This window comes from Cololabis saira, chromosome 10, assembly GCF_033807715.1.
Source record: "Cololabis saira isolate AMF1-May2022 chromosome 10, fColSai1.1, whole genome shotgun sequence".
Taxonomy (NCBI): domain Eukaryota; kingdom Metazoa; phylum Chordata; class Actinopteri; order Beloniformes; family Belonidae; genus Cololabis; species Cololabis saira.
In genome coordinates, this window is record NC_084596.1 from 33,047,660 (window position 1) to 33,065,411 (window position 17,752).

Genomic DNA, 17,752 nt, shown 5'->3' on the forward strand with positions numbered 1-17,752 from the left:
CAGTGAAATGTGAAGCCTGAATCAGATAGTGATTTATATCAAATTTTCTGACTGACCTCTGGATTTAAAATTGACCTAATCTTCAGAGATTTCATCATTGATCTTTGTGACGCAAGTCATGTTCATCTAATGGCAAGGCATGATTTCATAAGCTGATGCATCAGCAGCCCTGGATTTCGCAGGCCGACATACAGTATCAAGGTTCAGCATCACTGTGCATGTCAGATGACATGTTTGTACCTCAAACGGCTTAATCGAAGCCATTATTCTACACTGACTGCTGCAATGGAAAAAAATGACTTTTTTAAAAAAAACTGCTCACACTTTTTAATATAAAATGTAAAGGTTTTTGTGTGTACTGTGTTTATGAACCAGCTCCTGAATAACCCTTGTCATGAGATGGAAGAGAATTACTCAAATGAAACCATTAATTCTGCTGCTTAAGATATCTATATATAAGAAGAAGATTGTTTTCGGCAGTTTTCGACACAAATTTTAGTTTTAAATTTAATTAGAGCTTCATTTTATTGATTCAACCAGTTTCAACCAGTTTTTCTTTTTTTTCTTTAACCTGGAACAATAACGTGAACGTATCCCCTTTATAATTTATTGGACTTTAAAATGGGATGTATCAAGTGTACATAAATTAACATTAAATAAAGACACCCATACAAAGTCACAAAAATGCAAGTCCTTTTCGTGATGGCAGGGCGGTTGCAGAGGGAGACTGCTGCCCCCTGGCGGCGTGTGTAGGTACTTGTGTTGTGTGTTCCAGGCATGGATGTATTATAAAACGGTTCCAGGCGGCAGGGGGCGCTGTTGCTACGGAAACCATATATTCTGCCGGAAATAGGACGCTACATCCGGGTTACAGGAGTTCCTCCACGGTGGAAGAGGAAGGAGAGCGATAACACGCGAAAATGGTGAGTATTTATCAATCTATGCACGGCCATCGCGCGCTGTCCGGGTGTATAGAGATGTGTTTTGTACCAGACGAGTGAATGCGGCTGGTGGAGGGTCGGGTGGGGCCGGATGGGTGCAGATGTTTGAAGAAGTTCTGGTCTGCAGAAGCCGCTCAGCTTCCAGCGTGGCGAGTCATGGCGGACGAAGCCGCGCTCAGCCCGAGCAGTTGCAGGCTGCTAAAGTCCCTGCGTGGCTTGCTGATTAACTGTTACCCTGCTTCGTTAGGACTTGTATAATGTGTGCTGACTCCTCTCTTTCAGGGGTTCGTGAAAGTGGTGAAAAGCAAGGCCTACTTCAAAAGATATGAAGTGAAGTTCAGGAGGAGGAGAGGTAAAGACCCGCAGCGCTGCCACGCCGAGCATCCGCTTCATGTCTGCTTATAAACCACTGACTGTTGAATGTTGTTGCATTAACAGAGGGGAAGACGGACTTCTTCGCCCGGAAGCGGCTGGTGGTGCAGGACAAGAACAAGTACAACACCCCCAAATACCGCATGATCGTCCGGTTCAGCAACAGGGACATCTGCTGTCAGGTGGGAGACTAGCAGACTGAGACACGTGGTGTGTAACGAGCAGTGTGGGGGTAGTTACTCAAAAAAGTAATCCATTACATATTACTAGTTACTTTAAAAAAAGTAACTAGTAATATATAATCCCTTACACTACTTGGTTGCTGAAAGTAACTAGTTACATTACTTTTGGATTAGTCCGCATTATCACCTGAGCTGCACCATAACTCGATTGCCAATGAACAACATATACAGGACAGTCTCAGAAAATTAGAATGTTTGATTTTCTGTAATGCAATTACAAAAACAAAAATGTCATACATTCTGGATTCATTACAAATCAACTGAAATATTGCAAGCCTTTTTATTATTTTAATATTGCTGATCATGGCTTACAGTTTAAGATTCCCAGAATATTCACATTTTTTGAGATAGGTTATTTGAGTTCAACTGAATGTGGGCCAGTTTTCCTGCCATTCCTTGAGGCATTGAAGTCCATAAACGATGGCACGTAGCTCAGACCTGTAGCTGCTCTGGTCCTGGGTTATCCCAACTCTGACAATCCCAAAGTTTGACAATCCCAAAGTTTGACAGAAGTGTAACTTGGAGTCTGTGTACAGACATCACCATTAACTCTTGACACTAAATCACAATTGTCCAGGGTGTTGAACAGTTACAAAAAAACTGAAGTAATTTCCCCCCATTTCTTCTTTAAATATGCCAGTTTCACCAGAGTTACATCCTTATACATGTGTAGGGCGTACATCTGACATGTCATGTTTGTAAAGACATGTCATGATCCAAGTATAACACAACAGCCAGGCTACAAATTTCACATGAGTGTTCGTTGGTCATTTTCTGCTTCTTGGTGATGATACAAAAGATGCTGAGCAAAATGTAGTTGGTCCTTCATTTGCACCAGCTGATGTTTATTGTTCTTTTCAAGACGGGGCTGAGAGAAGCAAAATGCACCAAAGCAGATGTGTCGCGTCGTTCCAGATTACGAAAACTCAAATAACCTATCTCAAAAAATTAAAAACATTCTGGGAATCTTAAACTGTAAACCATAATCAGCAATATTAAAATAATAAAAGAGTTGCAATATTTCAGTTGATTTGTAATGAATCCAGAATGTATGACATTTTTGTTTTTTTAATTGCATTACAGAATATAAAGAACTTTATCACAATATTCTAATTTTCTGAGACAGTCCTGTAGTTGGAACCTTATTACTGCAGTGCCCAGATCAGCACAAATGTGTATTCGTAAAATCCCGTAGGATCACGTAAAATCACGTTAAGTCAGACAAGTATTACGCAACGCATGAAAGGCAAGTTTGATTTTTCTTTTCTGTTCTCCTGTACATGTAGCTGAAAAGCTTAACGTAACGTAATGTTTTTTAGTCTTAGAGTAACTATAATGTGATTACCCACATTACAACTGTAACGTGGTACATTACTGCGTTACTGGTGAATGTAATCTCGTTACAGTAACACGTTGCTTTGTACCGCGTTACACCCAACACTGGTAACGAGGATCTAACCCCCGTCTCTCTCCTGCTACCCAGATCGCCTATGCCAGGATCGAGGGGGACCAGATCGTGTGTGCGTCCTACTCCCACGAGCTGCCCAAGTACGGCATCAGCGTGGGCCTCACCAACTATGCGGCCGCCTACTGCACCGGGCTGCTGCTGGCCCGCAGGGTGAGTGAGGGCCCGTGACGTCACAGACTCGCTCAAGTTTCCCCCTAGGCCCACGCGATCCTCACGTGAACCCCTTGTCTTTTGCAGCTGCTGCACAAGTTTGGCATGGACCAGGTGTACGAGGGCCAGGTGGAGGTGACGGGGGACGAGTTCAACGTGGAGAGCGTGGACGGGCAGCCGGGCGCGTTCACCTGCTACCTGGACGCAGGTCTCGCCAGGACCACCACGGGGAACAAGGTGTTTGGAGCCTTGAAAGGGGCAGTCGACGGCGGGCTGGCCATCCCTCACAGGTCAGTGTGATGCTCTCGCTTGTGTGGGATTTTCGTACTTTTCCGTTGGGTTCTGTCCACATTAAATGGCTGTTTTAAGACGAGCTGTGGAGGAATGAGGTGAGGTATCAGGAACTTCTACAGACAGATCCCTGTTCGATTAAATACTAACAGAGGTTTTTAGAGTCTTGATTTATTTGTAGCTGTCCAAATGTTTATCCTCCCCCTGGTCATGGTGCAGTCACTATAGTGTATAAAAAAAAAATCAACAGAGTATTGATTTTTTTCAGTTCACTGCCCTCCAGCTCAACTGAATGTGGGCCAGTTTTCCTGCCATTCCTTGAGGCATTGAAGTCCATAAACGATGTCACATAGCTCAGACCGGCAGCTGCTATGGTCCCAGGTTATCCCAACTCTGACAATCCCAAAATTTGACAGAAGTGTAACTTGGAGTCGGTGTACAGACATCACCATTAACTCTTGACACTAAATCACAATTGTTCAGGGTGTTGAAACAGTTACAAAAAAACTGAAGTAATTTCCCCCCATTTCTCTTTAAATATGCCAGTTTCACCAGAGTTACATCCTTATACATGTGTAGGGTGTACATCTGACCTGGTATGATCCAAGTATAACACAACAGCCAGGCTACAAATTTCACATTACATGAGTGTTCATTGGTCATTTTCTGCTTCTTGGTGATGATACAAAAGATGCTGAGCAAAATGTAGTTGGTCCTTCATTTGCACCAGCTGATGTTTATTGTCCTTTCAAGACGGGGCTGAGAGAAGCAAAATGCACCAAAGCAGATGTGTCGCGTCGTTCCAGATGCTGCGTTATCTGACTCAACTTGTCCCGCCTTTTCTTTTCCCTCTCTCTCTCTGTTCTAGTCTGAAACGCTTCCCCGGTTACGACCCAGAGAGCAAAGAGTTCAACGCAGAGGTGCATCGGAAACACATCATGGGCATGAACGTGGCCGACTACATGTCCTACCTGATGGAGGAGGATGAGGACGCCTACAAGAAGCAGTTCTCTCGGTTCATCAAGAACGGAGTCGCACCAGACGCGGTACGATGTTTCACCCTCAAAAACTTGATTGATCAGGTCTCACAGCGTGTAGCTGTGTTTTCATGTATATGTGATACACGTGTATTTGTCTGTGGACCAAAAGCATCCGTTTGTGTTGGGAAACCAGAATCCATACTCTTGATCGGCTGATCAGGAGTCCTGGTTGTTGTAGACAAATCACATTAGTGATCATTTAAATGCTTCTTATGATGATAAAACTGTGCTGAGCAAAATGTAGTTGGTCCTTCATTTGCACCAGCTGATGTTTACTGTTTTTCAAGACGGGACTGAAAGAAGCAAAACAAGCATTCTTGTCTTAAGTGAAATCCTCAACATTGGCGCTTTTAACATGTCATTTCTGTTTCCAGGTAGAAGAAATGTACAAAAAAGCACACGCCTCCATCAGAGCGAACCCTGTTCACGAGAAGAAGCCAAAGAAAGACGTCAAGAAGAAGAGGTGGGCGTCTAATTTATATATACAATATAGGCTTTTTATTTTAAGTGCTGGGGCCACATCGGTTCCTTTTTCTGCAGTGGGAGGGGGCTAAACTGCTCAGTTGATGGGAAATTCCTGCTGACATGTTTAATAGCTTCCAGTAAAACTCCTGTCCTCAGCGGACCAGCGTTTTTCTCGTCTGATGTGCTGAATGTTAATGGATTTGCCGTTTTTCTCCCGACAGGTGGAACCGCGCCAAGTTATCTTTGCAACAGAGGAAGGACCGCGTCGCCCAGAAGAAGGCCAGCTACTTACGAGCACAAGAACAAGAGGCAGACGAGGGTTAGGAGTGTGGTGCAGCGGCGTCGCGCTGCAAGCATGCAACACACATCACAGACTAATAAATTTATTACAAATGCAAACTTGTGCCTCTCTCTTATTGAGTTGAATGACTGAGAAATAAATTGGGATTTTTGTCTGCTTGTGTTTTGAATTACAGCCACAACTATAATTCTTATGTAGTCTTTAATCCTTCATTTACATTTTAAATCTGACAGTTCATAAAAGATAACCAGTTAAAAGTAAGTGGTATGTCATTTGATTGTGCAAAATCATGCTGGTTTCTTCAATTAAGTAAACATTTCAATCATTTTCAAAACAGCAGCACTGATCACAAGCGTGATAGATCTGTCTACACGTACGGTTTTGTTTACAGCATGTCAAGTTGTCAACTTCATTTCAGCAGCTGGAAGGAATCATGGGGGAAAAAATAAAACATAAGTCATGAGTTATTACATCCTAACAGTTGTTTGAAAAATAACCAGCATCATTTGTGGCACTGTGATCAAAGTAAAAAAAGAGTTACAGACACCAACGGTTGAAACATTCACGAAACACGTAACAGTTTGTTTTTGTCAACGATAAGTGCCCAGCGTGGTGATGAACATGGATTCACAGTACGACTTCAGCGGAATATGGATTCACCTCCGAGCAATTACCTGCTCCAGTTAATTTTACAGACTGATGAAGAGCTGTTGTCCATAAGACTTGAAAGGTGTCTAGATATTTGATGAGGAACGATGGCAGGCGTGTGACCAAACTGTTACGCTACATTCCTGTTTCACATCACCAAACTTGTTGGAGTAAGAGTCTATGAAAGCACAATCAGGCAGCATTAGTTCAAGTATCTCCTGAACGTTGTGTAGATTTTGTCTGACTTCTGCAAACTCCTGGACCGCAGTTACATTTTCCTCCTTTCCAAAACTGCACATCTTTCCTTCACCTCATGAATATTGATTTAAGATAATTATCTTGTTTTTGACGGTATGTTGATTCGCTTCATGGTTTGAATGTTTTGTTAAACTCTTTCTTGGCAAAGTTTTTATTGAATGTTTCATTATTCTGAACTAGTCTCATCTATTTGTCCTGTTGATCAATACTACAGCACTACTACTGACAAGCATAGCTGTTATGGGAAGCAAATGTCCTTTTTTGCACCAGCGTCTGTGCCCACTGTCGTTTAAAGAAAGAAAAAAAATAGAGACAATAGTGCAGTTGGTTTTGGTCCACTCAATGGATTTGTTAGAACGATACCTGTTAAGGTGCAGCTCAACATGTTTGTTTTTTCCCCATTCTTCATAGGAGCCTGAACATAATTAGACATGGCGTATTCATTTACACTTAAAGTTGGAACTTGGTCACATTTGATACCTGATTTGTCTGATTGGAATAAAGTAAATGATAACCTTCTGCAGCGCATGTCAACATGACAGCAGCAGAAGCAGCCGCGTCTGCAGAGTCCACACTAGTGCATTTTCATTTCAAACACCTGGCAGTCACGCTACTCTGGGCACTTTGACCCTGAACGCGGAAAAATGTTTGATCTGCGGATCCCGGTGCGGTTTGTAAACTGGGCCTTCACAAATCCTGACCCGGTCACATCACGAGCCGATTCACATCATGATTGTTCTGGCTCACTGGACATCCTTCCCAGACTTACTGAACTTATACCATGTGACCACCATCAGATGATAACACAGACATGCCTCAATGACGGCATAAACCGAGCAGGAACTGCTGCTGTAATGTGGTCAGAGTCTGCACTCGGCTGTGTAATGTGCATTACTGATGGTGTAATGTGGATGAAGGTCAGTTTTGTTTCTAAAAAAGGTGTTCTTGAAGGATTACGGACTAGCGTGGAGTTATTTAGACGGACAGCAAAACGTTGTGTGTGGTTTCCTGATGTCTGGTGAACGATGTAATACAGCACAATGTGTTTGAGTGATTAGTTTAACATCTGCCCGCTTGGCAACATGCAATCATTAGGTTAGTCTTATGAAAGTAGTCACATCTTCTAAAATTGTTAAAGAGGAGGTAGGTCCACCACTCTGACCTTTCGTAAATGTTAGAAGTTGATAAAAATGACTTCATTGAATATACTTCTCATAAATCACAGCATCTTTCCCACTCAGCTCTGCTTGAACTGACTGGCGACCCCAGAAAGGAAACCCTCTGCTTGTCACGAGTCCTTGGTGTGGGAGATCTGTTTCCACAGCAGAGCTTTCAGGTTGTTCAGGATAAGCGAGTGCTCCATGTTCATCTGTCCAGCATTTCCCCGGAGGGCCATACAGGCATACAGCTGCCTCTCCAGTTCATCTCTCATCCCTGACGGCGCGCCGCGCAGGAGGTAGTCCTTCAGGGTACCGCACGCCTTCGCCAGGTTGGGCTGGACCGGCTCCTCCCGGCATCGTCTCTCCGACAGGTCGCACGACGTCTGGCAGTCCACTCCGTACACGCAGTCCCCGTCCCTCTCGCACTTCAGGACCCGCATGGCGCGCCTGAACTCGTCCTCTGGAACCACCGCCCGGGTGTTGGTCAGGCGGAGCTCGTGCCGGTCGGTGTATCTGAAATGTGCCGCGGCGAAGTCGCAAATCAGGAAGCTGCCGTAGGGGCCGTGGAAGATGTCCTCCACGAGCTCCAGCAGGCCCATGGAGATCTTGGCCTTGCGAGGCCAGGAGGGGGTGAACCACTGGTCCATCCTGCGCTGCAGACTGCTGGGCACCCAGGACACCAGCGGCCAGGGCAGCGACAGACCGTACAGGGGCCCGTAGGGGATGTGCTCCGTCATGTAGAGGTCGCCGCAGTAGCCCAGGAGGCGAGGAGTGTGTCCGCGGTCCTGGAGCAGCAGGTTCAGCAGCACCTCGAGCAAAAGAGCAGAAATCTGTCAGACGACAAATCCATTGTGGTTTAGCTTTAAACGGTTTTTGCAACAGTTGCGGTTCATTTCCAATGCAGATACCTCATCCATTTGCAGGAGCGCCCACGTTGAGCGAGCTTCTGGCAGGGAAACCCGTCCGTCTCTGTTGCCGTCGGTGACAGAGAGGATCTGGGCAACGAGGTTGGCGAGGTTCACGTGTTCCCCAAGCTTTGACTGGCGGGGAGAGAATGAGTGCTCAGGCTTTAGCCACGCACCGATCTAAACTAGGGCTGGGCGATATGGACCAAAAATCATATCTCGATATTTTCTAGCTAAATGGCGATACTCGATATATATCGATATTTTTTCTGTGCCATAATTGGGGTTTCCCCCAAAGCATTATAGCATAGCATCTCTGTTAGCTTCATTTTTTCTGAGGCAAACCCTTAAAAAAACAGTCAGTTTTAATACAATGCCTCGTGCCAAATGTCACACAGGTTCCTTTATTAACAGAGGTCTGCACAATATCAACATGTATAAAACAAATGAAATAAAAATAAACTCCCTGCATATATAGAATAAAAATGCTTCTTGAATAAAATAAAACAAATATCCCTTTCCTGCATAACAATTAAATTAAAATACACTGTAATTAATACAATGTAGACAGTAACAGGCAGACTTTTCCACTGAGGTTAACAGTTGTGCAAATAACAAAACATTTGTGCAAATCTCAAATAAAACATTCAAGTCAATTTGTCACAAAATAAGCTATATCAAAATCATTAAAAAAAAAATTTTCTCGATATAAACGATATTGTCTCGTACCATATCGCGTTTGAAAATATATTGATATATATTAAAATCTCGATATATCGCCCAGCCCTAATCTAAACTGCTCTGATCTACGGCGAGGCTCCTGTACCTTGAGGTGATTGAAGACCATCTCTTTAAACTTCTCGACTGAGGTTCCTCTGGTGGGCTTGTTAAACATGGGGGCCTCCCTCCGGGGCTCCGGCTCCTCGCCCAGCTCGTAGTGCACCACCTCCCCTAACTTACAGCGGACGATTCCGCTGTGGTCTCCCCAGCTTCCCGTGTACACCTGGGAAACAAATAATCCCACTCAGAGCTTTTACAAAGGAAGACGTTTAACAGCGAGTGCACGTCTCCACCTCCTACCTGGTTGTTTGGGACTGAGGACAGACACCTGGCCATGTAGAGCGTTTCTTTGTCACACAGACTGCTGCAGGCCGAGCCATCAATAACTCCCCGTCTGTACGTGTCACACTTGGGGAAAACAAGCGGTTATTATTAGTTTTCAAGGTGTCACGTGCAACTCAGTTTAGTTATTGCATTAAAATCAGCCCGTATCTGCAGGCTCACGGAGGTCATTTTCAAGCCACAGCAAGTTCCCCATCACTCACAATAGTGTTCTTGCACTCATGTCCTCTGCAGAGCTCAGTGTAGGTGGAGTACTGCACATAGAGCACCCAGCTGCCCACAAGCACAGTCAGCCACGTAAGGAACAGGTACTTCACTCGCACGAAGGAGATCCGAGCCTGTGAGGGAGGAGCCGAGAGAGAGAGAGAGAGAGAAAAACGATCAGGAAAATCAGGTACAGAGTAACGTCATGACAGAAAAAGGGAGGTGAGCTCTTTAAAAGCAGCTTGTCTGCATCAGACCTACATTCATTTGTTATAAAATGTTACCGGATCATCAACCAGTGGTCTTTAAACCCTGGCTCCCAAGGACCGCCTGTCCTCAGTACTGGAGTTGAGGGGGGATGAGGAGGGATGGCATCCCCCCTGAAATAAAAACAGTAAAAATCATCCCCCCTGTAAAACTGCCATCCCCCTTTCCATCCCTTATGTCATTTCATCAATGAATGTGGTTTTACTGGTATTTCAACATTTAGAGTCATCACCAGAAAAATAACACCAGAAAAATAACTTATTTGACAATTTTCACCTGTTTCAAGTAAATTTTCACTTGAAATAAGTAGAAAAATCTGCCAGTGGGACAAGATTTATCTTCTCATTACAAGCAAAAAAATCTTGTTCCACATGCAGATTTTTCTACTTATTTCAAGTGAAAATCTACTTGAAACAGGTGAGAATTGTTTTTTTTTCCAGTGATGAGTCTTGTTTTAAGTGTAATGAGATTTTTTTTACTAAAATGAGACATTTTAACTAGAAAAGAGACCAATATTCTTGTTAAGATTTTGAGTTTTTGCAGTGATCCATTTTACTTATCCTGTGAAGGACAGAGTTATATTGATAAGTTCAGAAAACTGTTTTTTATTGTTGTGTTTTGATGTATTTGATGTAAGCCCAGTGGATATTTAAAGCTTACAGAAGGCTGCATTTAACTGCTGCTATGTCATTCCTGCAGTATTTCTGCAGGTGTTTTGGTCAGTGCTATTATTTGTAATATATTATATTATTTGTAATCAGCACAAATTATCTGTCCCCATATGATAAAATCCACCATCCCCCCTGATTATTTTTAACAACTCGAGTACTGCCTGTCCTGCATGTTTTAGATGCTTCCCCCCTCAAACACATCTGACTGGATCATCATCAGCCAGCACAAGTCTGTCAGTGGCCACTAATCTGAGCCAGGTGTGTTGGAGCAGAGCCACATCTGAAATCTCAGGCAACGGGTCCTGACGTTGCGCAACACTGATCTAAATCATAAAAACACACAACGAATGTCTTAAGCTTGATAGCACACAACAAATGACCCCTGTGTTTACTGGACACATCCTCTAATCACCCCCCTGGTGGAGGGAGTGCGTGAACCCGGGGAGTTGGGATCTGGCCAAACCCTCTCTGACAGCCGTGACTTGAAATAAGCTCTTTCAGTACCGCAGGATAAAACCTGCACATTGTTCAGGAGGGCTTCCTGGCCGTTCCTCTTTACATAACTGCTTCAGCTCGGACAGATTTGGAGCACGTCTTCTGTAAACGGCTCCTCAGATCAGTCCGCAGCATCTCCACCGGGTTACGTTCTGGGCTGAGGCTGAGTCTCTCTTCTGTGGTAGATATCATTTATTAAGCCCTAGCTCGCCAGGACATTATCCTGCTGGATATTTTGATAAACCGGTAAAGCATGGCGCACTGAAAGAGGGCTGCTCCAGCCCTGATCTCATTAAAGGTTACTATAGTAACAACACGAGGAGTCCAATAACGGGGTACCGACTGTCTGGCGGGTCACTGTGTGCAACAAAAAGCTCATTAAGCGGAGAATCTGTGTTGGAGTTGAAGGTTTAGTCGTTCTGGAGAGAAGTACCTTTTTGGTTGTGGCTGGTTAAAATAAAATCTAATTGCAGAGTCACAGGATGAACCCGTCACATGGCCCACAATACCTTTCTGAACAGAGGCCCTTTTGTTTCTGTTAATGGAGTCAGAAGTTATTCTCCACGGCTGCAACGGTGGGTGAGGTGGAACAGAAAGACAAAGCTGTGGCTGATATTACAACGAAGAGCCCAGGGTCGGGCTTAAACTATAAAACTGGGAAGGGAATAATAACTCGTAGCATAAATCTGGGCCTGATCTCTCATTCCTCCCCGTGAAGTGATCATTTCTCCTGCTTTGCTTATCATGCTGCTGCAGCGTTCACCACAGGCTGGATGTGCAGGGGCACTAAACTGCAATATCATCATCAATAGCAGGGAGAAGAAAAAAAAAAAAAAAAAATATCACATCCACTCATGACTAGTCTTTGAGATAAGATCATTTGCATTTACTTCAACATCTGTTGTCATGCTCGGATAAAAACTATCCAAAGGCCCTTTTCATAAATGAGGCCAGATGTCTTGCTGGAGCAGCAGGGTGGGGGGGGCTGTTGATCAAAGGCCTGTAAACCATGCTACGGCTCAAACGCTCCTGTCTGAAGTCTGCTTCAATATCTAAAAGGTACCTTTGAACGACAGGTATTTCAACATTTTGGAAGCAGTTGGTTGTCAGGTGAGTTGATGAAGTCGTCGTGTCTACAGGGCACACGAAAAGCAGATAAGTAACCTGAAGGCACGCTGGAGCAGCAGGAAAATGTAGATCGGCAAGCGGCCTGCGTCAGGCGCAACACTTGGATTACTGAAATAAATCTGGGGTTGGGTTTTCCTCCAAGGACTGTAACTGCGGAGGATTAAGTCATTTTGGTTCCCACTGTGGTCACATGGCAGGAGTAGCTTATGCTGCATTTACTGGCAGCATGATGTTTCTGCCGTCTTCAAATTCCAGCTAAAATACTGTATAAAATACTGCCCAAGTGGATTTTCCTCCCAACTCTGATGTGCTCTGATTACTGTAGGATGTGAGCAGAACGGAGGATCTATCTGTTTTGAGTTTATACAAACTGTAGGAGAAATTAAAGCCCCTGACTCACACTAAACTGAGGGGAAAACTAAAACAAAAAGAAAACCGACAACCACAGACATTCTTCATGTTGCCCTTCATAAGTGACCTCTTACTTAATATCAATAAGGACAAATGAACTTCTACTTCTAACTAACTATTTAGCAGTAACTCTGTCGGGTACAAACATGAACAAACACCAAAACCAACAGATCCACTGAGGTAAAACCTCCTGAGTCCACACACATCCACACTGCAAATGCCAGTTAGCTAAAGACGAAAAAAAACCAACACTCAAGAATAAAAGTATAAAAGCAGGGGAAAAGGTCGAGACAGTTGACACCACTAAAAACAATACAATTAAGAGTACATATCAATAAATTCAAACTCAAGAATTACCAATTAAAATCACAGTTAAGTTGTCTGATCACTGATGGGATGAAGGTCTTTGGATACCGATTTGTTTAGTTACGGGAATCTGATAACTGTTACCTTATCCCATATTCTCCCCTTTTTAAGTCTTACAATCATGTTTTTTATTTCCCTAAAGAAACTTTTTTCCACATCATTCCACGGGCAAAGTCCTGGCGTTCACAGCACATTTACGGTAATAAGAGCGCTCATGCAGTTGTCTGCCACTGCATGCAGCGTGATGACTGGAAAATAATGAATTGAGTCAATGTTGATGGATGAAATGATGACTGGTCTTCACTTACAGGGCCTTTTTAACCGTAGCCAGACTCTACAGAGCGCCTTACAAGCGTTTTTCTCAGTCACACAAACACACTCAGGCAGTGCTTCTTATTATATTTTAACTCCTGTGTTGATGATTACACAAACGATCCCTTTTATTCTGATTATTTTCTTTATTGCTGCGTGTATTTTCAATGTATTCATGTGGACACTTAAAAGGAGGTACTCTACTTGTTCAATTAGAGGTAATGACATGGCTACTTTGAAGCTAGCGACTTAACCCTTACAAGGCACTAATGCTTAAGCGAGCTCTCTGACGGAACTGAGGGCCTTCGTGCAAGGGTTAAAGATACTGCAGAGGGATGCACTCACTTCTTTTCTATACTGTAAGTGAACACAGGCAGAATTAAAGGGAGACTTTAAGAAAACAAATTTCAGGCCTCCTTCGCTTAAGTGAATTTCATTAAACACGCTGGCGGCAGCAGGTTATTGGAGTTATGGCAACAGCATCGTGTTAGGGAGCTATTCTCTGAAGAGCTGCGTAGCTTTTAAGTAATGAGTTTCCTGAGGAGGTGAACAAACATCTTCCCTGGGAGGGAACAAGGAATACAAAGAGGACACTGTCAGATGTGACTGCTTTAGCATGGAGGAATACACCAGGCACAAACCTTTCAATGTGCATGAAATAAAGTGTCAATTATATGGGTTAAAAATGCAGCTCACAACAGAGGAGTGACCTCCACAGTCACATGAGCATCTTGACCGTTTAATGATGAGTCTCGGCAAACACTTAACCTCTGAATTGAAGAACTGAAACACAAGCAGCCTTTTATTGAAACCGCTGGATCCTTTCACAGCGGCTCCTCATCTGAATTAAGACAACATTAGACATAAGGCAAACTAAATTATCTATTTAGTATAAAAAGGGCGTTTAATACTACAATTGGTAATTCAGTGAAGGCCCTACAAACACTGTACACATGGTTAATATCAAAAGTCCTCTCTAAAACAGTAAATGTGCAAATGTGAAGTCATTCCGGAGTTCCATTTAACTAGAAAATGATCTAATATTCAGATTAGTAGAGAAAAAGCAGCACTTAAGATGTTAAGTCATATGAGCCACCAACATATAAAAACTGACACACTTATGGTTAAAAACACACATCAGGTCATTTTCATAAACATCATAACCAAGCATTATAAAACACCGACAACTACACTAACAGTGATGGAAGTAGTAGTAGTAGTAGGTGCAATGAAAAAAAGGGCTAAATTGTCATGGAATGGGTATAGATATATGATACCACACTGTAGGGTTACTGCCTGTCAACGGTGAGATGCAGTTACTCTCATTAACTATTGACTTTTTAAAATCCAATTACTGCAGGACCAACAGAAGACCTGCAGCATCCCACCTTTCGAGTCAAGCTAGTATCTTGAAAATGACCCGTTTTCTTCCCAATAACGGTTTGGGATACATTTTGGTCATCTATGTGCATCACTTGAGGCACCTCTAACACACAAAGCTGCATAGAAGATAGTTAAAGATCGCAGGACAAGCACTTAAAACACTCACTAAATTCTCATGAAAAACGAGCTTCACATGGAGAGTTGGGCATCAGATAAGCTTTTGTCCAAATTGAATCATGTTTTGTGGATTTCTGGTTATGTGAGTTAGTCAGTTTGCAGAAGTGTGTCAGTAACTAAATCCTTAAACTCTCAAATCTGTTGGAGAAATAAAAAATTAACATCATCCAGTTAACCTTTTGAATCTTACTACAATGATGTCAGATGTCAATGAATGTCAGACACTGTTCTGCAACACAACTGTTTAGGTCCCAGCTGATTTAAAAAAGCTGTACACGGCTACAAAATGTGTAAACATAAAGTTATAAAAGCAAATGCAACTCTTCAATTACAATAACTGCAGTCACGGTGACAAATGAAACAGTACAGTGAGAATAATGCCTACATTATAATCTTTTTTTTTTCCTAATGTTCCTTCACTGTTTATTTTTCTCTACGTTTGCACTCAGTAAAGCACAATAAACTCAGATTGATTATCTTACGTGGATAGAAATGACCTTGTTATTCCAACTGTTTATGCACAAAGTGGTGTTTAAACATGAAAATGTGAGCCAGGATTTTGAGATTTACTTTAACAAGACTGTTGCCAAGCAGCGAAAAGAGTCTGTTGCATTAACCGTAGTTGGATACAAGATGAAGCCACAAGTCTCACATTCTGAGCTTCACGTCTCAGCAGAGACCTTTACCCATCAGATTGTAAACTGACTGCACTCTTATGATATAGTAAGGTTGCTTCATAATCACTGATAAGGAACCAACGTAGTGCTACATTATCAGGATATGCAAATCAAATCCTCTTCCTCTTGCTTAAGCACCTTAGTATACATAGGGAGGTTGTTCGCTGCAGGCAAATGGCACCACAATTGTGAAGGTTCAAGTTTTATTATTGCTTTATTACCAAACAGAAGGATTACTGCTGCCCACACGCCGTTGGGTGTAGTTAGACAACTACACTGGAAATAAAGCCCCTGGCATATTTTTGTCAAATGCCATGAGATAAATGAAAATTATGTCAGATTAAGTGACATAATCCAGCAGTTTTCAAAGTCTGGGATAAAGAGCTTCTGCTCAGAGTTTGAGGAGAAAAAAAGGACTTTAACCTCATACCAGTCATAACTGAATCATTTAACCCAAAAGACATTTAACAAGCCAGCAAAGAATTCTTCATATTGATGGTTTAAATATGGTTGAAATATTTTGATTATACTCAACAACAAAAAAAGATTCCACAAGTACTTATTAATTCCTGGAAGAATGACACACAGTCAACTTCCCCAAAGATTAAAGAGAACAAAATGATCTCAGGGTAGGCGGATTAGTCTTAACTCCTGAACTGGACTGAATGAATAAATACATGAATGAATGAATTAATGTTTAGTTGAATGTCCTCTTTCAGCTACTCTTCAAAGATTTAACCAATTGATGTGGTTATTTTACTGCTTCTTCTTTACCCTTTTCCATTCCCGACCCGTCATTTGAACCAAAAAACCAACCTGCCGAATGGGAAAAAAATATTGTTTGCTATTTAATCTGTTGCAACCATATCACTAACACCGAAGGTATTCTTTTGAAATGCATCTCCCCGAGCCTCCCCTGCCAGTGTCTGGAGGACGGCCACCTGGGGAGGCCCGCGTCCCTCTATGAAAACCTCCGATCTCAACACAAATGCCAATCTGATTTTAATCCCCGTGACACAAGCACATTTTTCCTAATTAGATATTAGAGACAGCCGCTTTTGGCGGCCAGACTGCTGTGATCCAGGCACTCCGTGTCTGCGGTAAAGCCACAGCTACAAATCCATGACGGCAGCCCGAGGATGAGCGTGTTTACTGCCAGCTGTCAGCTGGGTGTGACGGCCTTAACAAAACCTAATCATGCATTTATAAATGAAAAAAAACGGCAACAATATGTTTGTCAGAGCGGTTATCGATCAATGGTCTTACCTGAAAGTAGAAAGACTTTTTCACCCAGGCCCGTGGAAACAGACCCTTCGCCATTACAAAAATAGATCATCTCAATTCGGGGGAGCAGGTTTAAGAATACGACCCAAAACACACGCGTGCTCTGCAGCAGAGTGGAGGCAGAGACGGTGACAGCATGATGAGACCAGCCTACTGTATATCCCGCTGCTGGCGTCCGGGTGGGTCGCCCTAGTTCTGCACTTTCCAGCACCTTTGCTGCTTGCAGCAGCTGGTGAGTTTTGGGAAAAGCAGCAGCATACCTCCAGCTTTAAAAAAAAAAAAATGCAAAAAAATAAATAAGTGATCGGTGCGCAGGCGCAGCTTACTGAACTCAAGTTTGTTTTAATTTTGGAAAAAATAAACCACAACCAAAACACAAATAAAACACACAATAGGTTCAAAGCGCAGCCACTGATTGTATATACCGCTTGAGACAGTTACGAGCAATCTAGAGTAGTTTATGTTTATAATCCAAACCTGAATGGAGAAATTCTGTCAAGGCAAAGCGTTTCCGCTATGTATTTTCACAATAAAAGCGAAGTTGCTATCATGCGGACCCCAAATACAACTTCCGGTCAAAAATATCTTCCGAGGGTCCCTCAGAGATAAAAAAAAAAGACTTACAACTTAACGATATTTCTGTAGCGACAAAGATTTCCCACAAAATCGTTGAATTTAGGGAATAACTATTCTGGTGACCATTTTCCATCTCAACCACACTAAAAATGTAAAAATCTCTTACACGTGTTTGATTTTTATTTTATATTTGTAGCATCTCCCGGACAATTTAATGTGAATATTTACGTTATAAAACATTTTGTGCTTTTTTTGAGGGTCCGGATATTTGCCCTGCCTACAATTTCAAACGTTTAAAAAAACCCGTGTCTGGCTCATGGATGTATTATATAACTGGATACAGGATCGAAAATGGCCGCCCATTCATTTCAATGGAGTTTGCTCACCCAGCGCATCCGCCGAAAAAATTTCTGACTTCCTGGTTTACTTCCTGGTACA

The 17,752-nt window shown here is 42.7% G+C and overlaps 2 protein-coding genes across 2 annotated transcripts; one reads left to right on the forward strand and one right to left on the reverse strand.

The window, feature by feature from the left end:
• Positions 1-803: 803 nt before the first annotated feature.
• Positions 804-5,368, forward strand: rpl5a (ribosomal protein L5a). The gene is made up of 8 exons (XM_061732624.1): positions 804-923; positions 1,224-1,293; positions 1,380-1,495; positions 3,039-3,173; positions 3,261-3,463; positions 4,333-4,510; positions 4,879-4,967; positions 5,191-5,368. The coding sequence occupies exons 1-8, from the start codon at positions 921-923 to the stop codon at positions 5,291-5,293; spliced, it is 897 nt and encodes a 298-aa protein (XP_061588608.1). The 5' UTR covers positions 804-920; the 3' UTR covers positions 5,294-5,368.
• Positions 5,195-17,144, reverse strand: dipk1aa (divergent protein kinase domain 1Aa). The gene is made up of 6 exons (XM_061732623.1): positions 16,721-17,144; positions 9,567-9,701; positions 9,322-9,429; positions 9,068-9,244; positions 8,245-8,376; positions 5,195-8,145 (listed from the first exon to the last, which is right to left on the reverse strand). The coding sequence occupies exons 1-6, from the start codon at positions 16,772-16,774 to the stop codon at positions 7,465-7,467; spliced, it is 1,287 nt and encodes a 428-aa protein (XP_061588607.1). The 5' UTR covers positions 16,775-17,144; the 3' UTR covers positions 5,195-7,464.
• Positions 17,145-17,752: the final 608 nt, after the last annotated feature.

What these genes read in the sequence shown, in the direction of transcription:
- rpl5a (XM_061732624.1), top strand. An exon ending in GGCTGCTGCTGGCCCGCAGG is followed by an intron (nt 3,174 to 3,260) that starts GTGAGTGAGGGC and finishes TGTCTTTTGCAG; the next exon opens with CTGCTGCACAAGTTTGGCAT. An exon ending in ACGGAGTCGCACCAGACGCG is followed by an intron (nt 4,511 to 4,878) that starts GTACGATGTTTC and finishes TTCTGTTTCCAG; the next exon opens with GTAGAAGAAATGTACAAAAA.
- dipk1aa (XM_061732623.1), bottom strand. Translation starts at nt 16,774, where the DNA reads ATGGCGAAGGGTCTGTTTCCACGGGCCTGGGTGAAAAAGTCTTTCTAC. An exon ending in ATGAGTGCAAGAACACTATT is followed by an intron (nt 9,430 to 9,566) that starts GTGAGTGATGGG and finishes GTTTTCCCCAAG; the next exon opens with TGTGACACGTACAGACGGGG. An exon ending in TGGTCTTCAATCACCTCAAG is followed by an intron (nt 8,377 to 9,067) that starts GTACAGGAGCCT and finishes TCTCCCCGCCAG; the next exon opens with TCAAAGCTTGGGGAACACGT.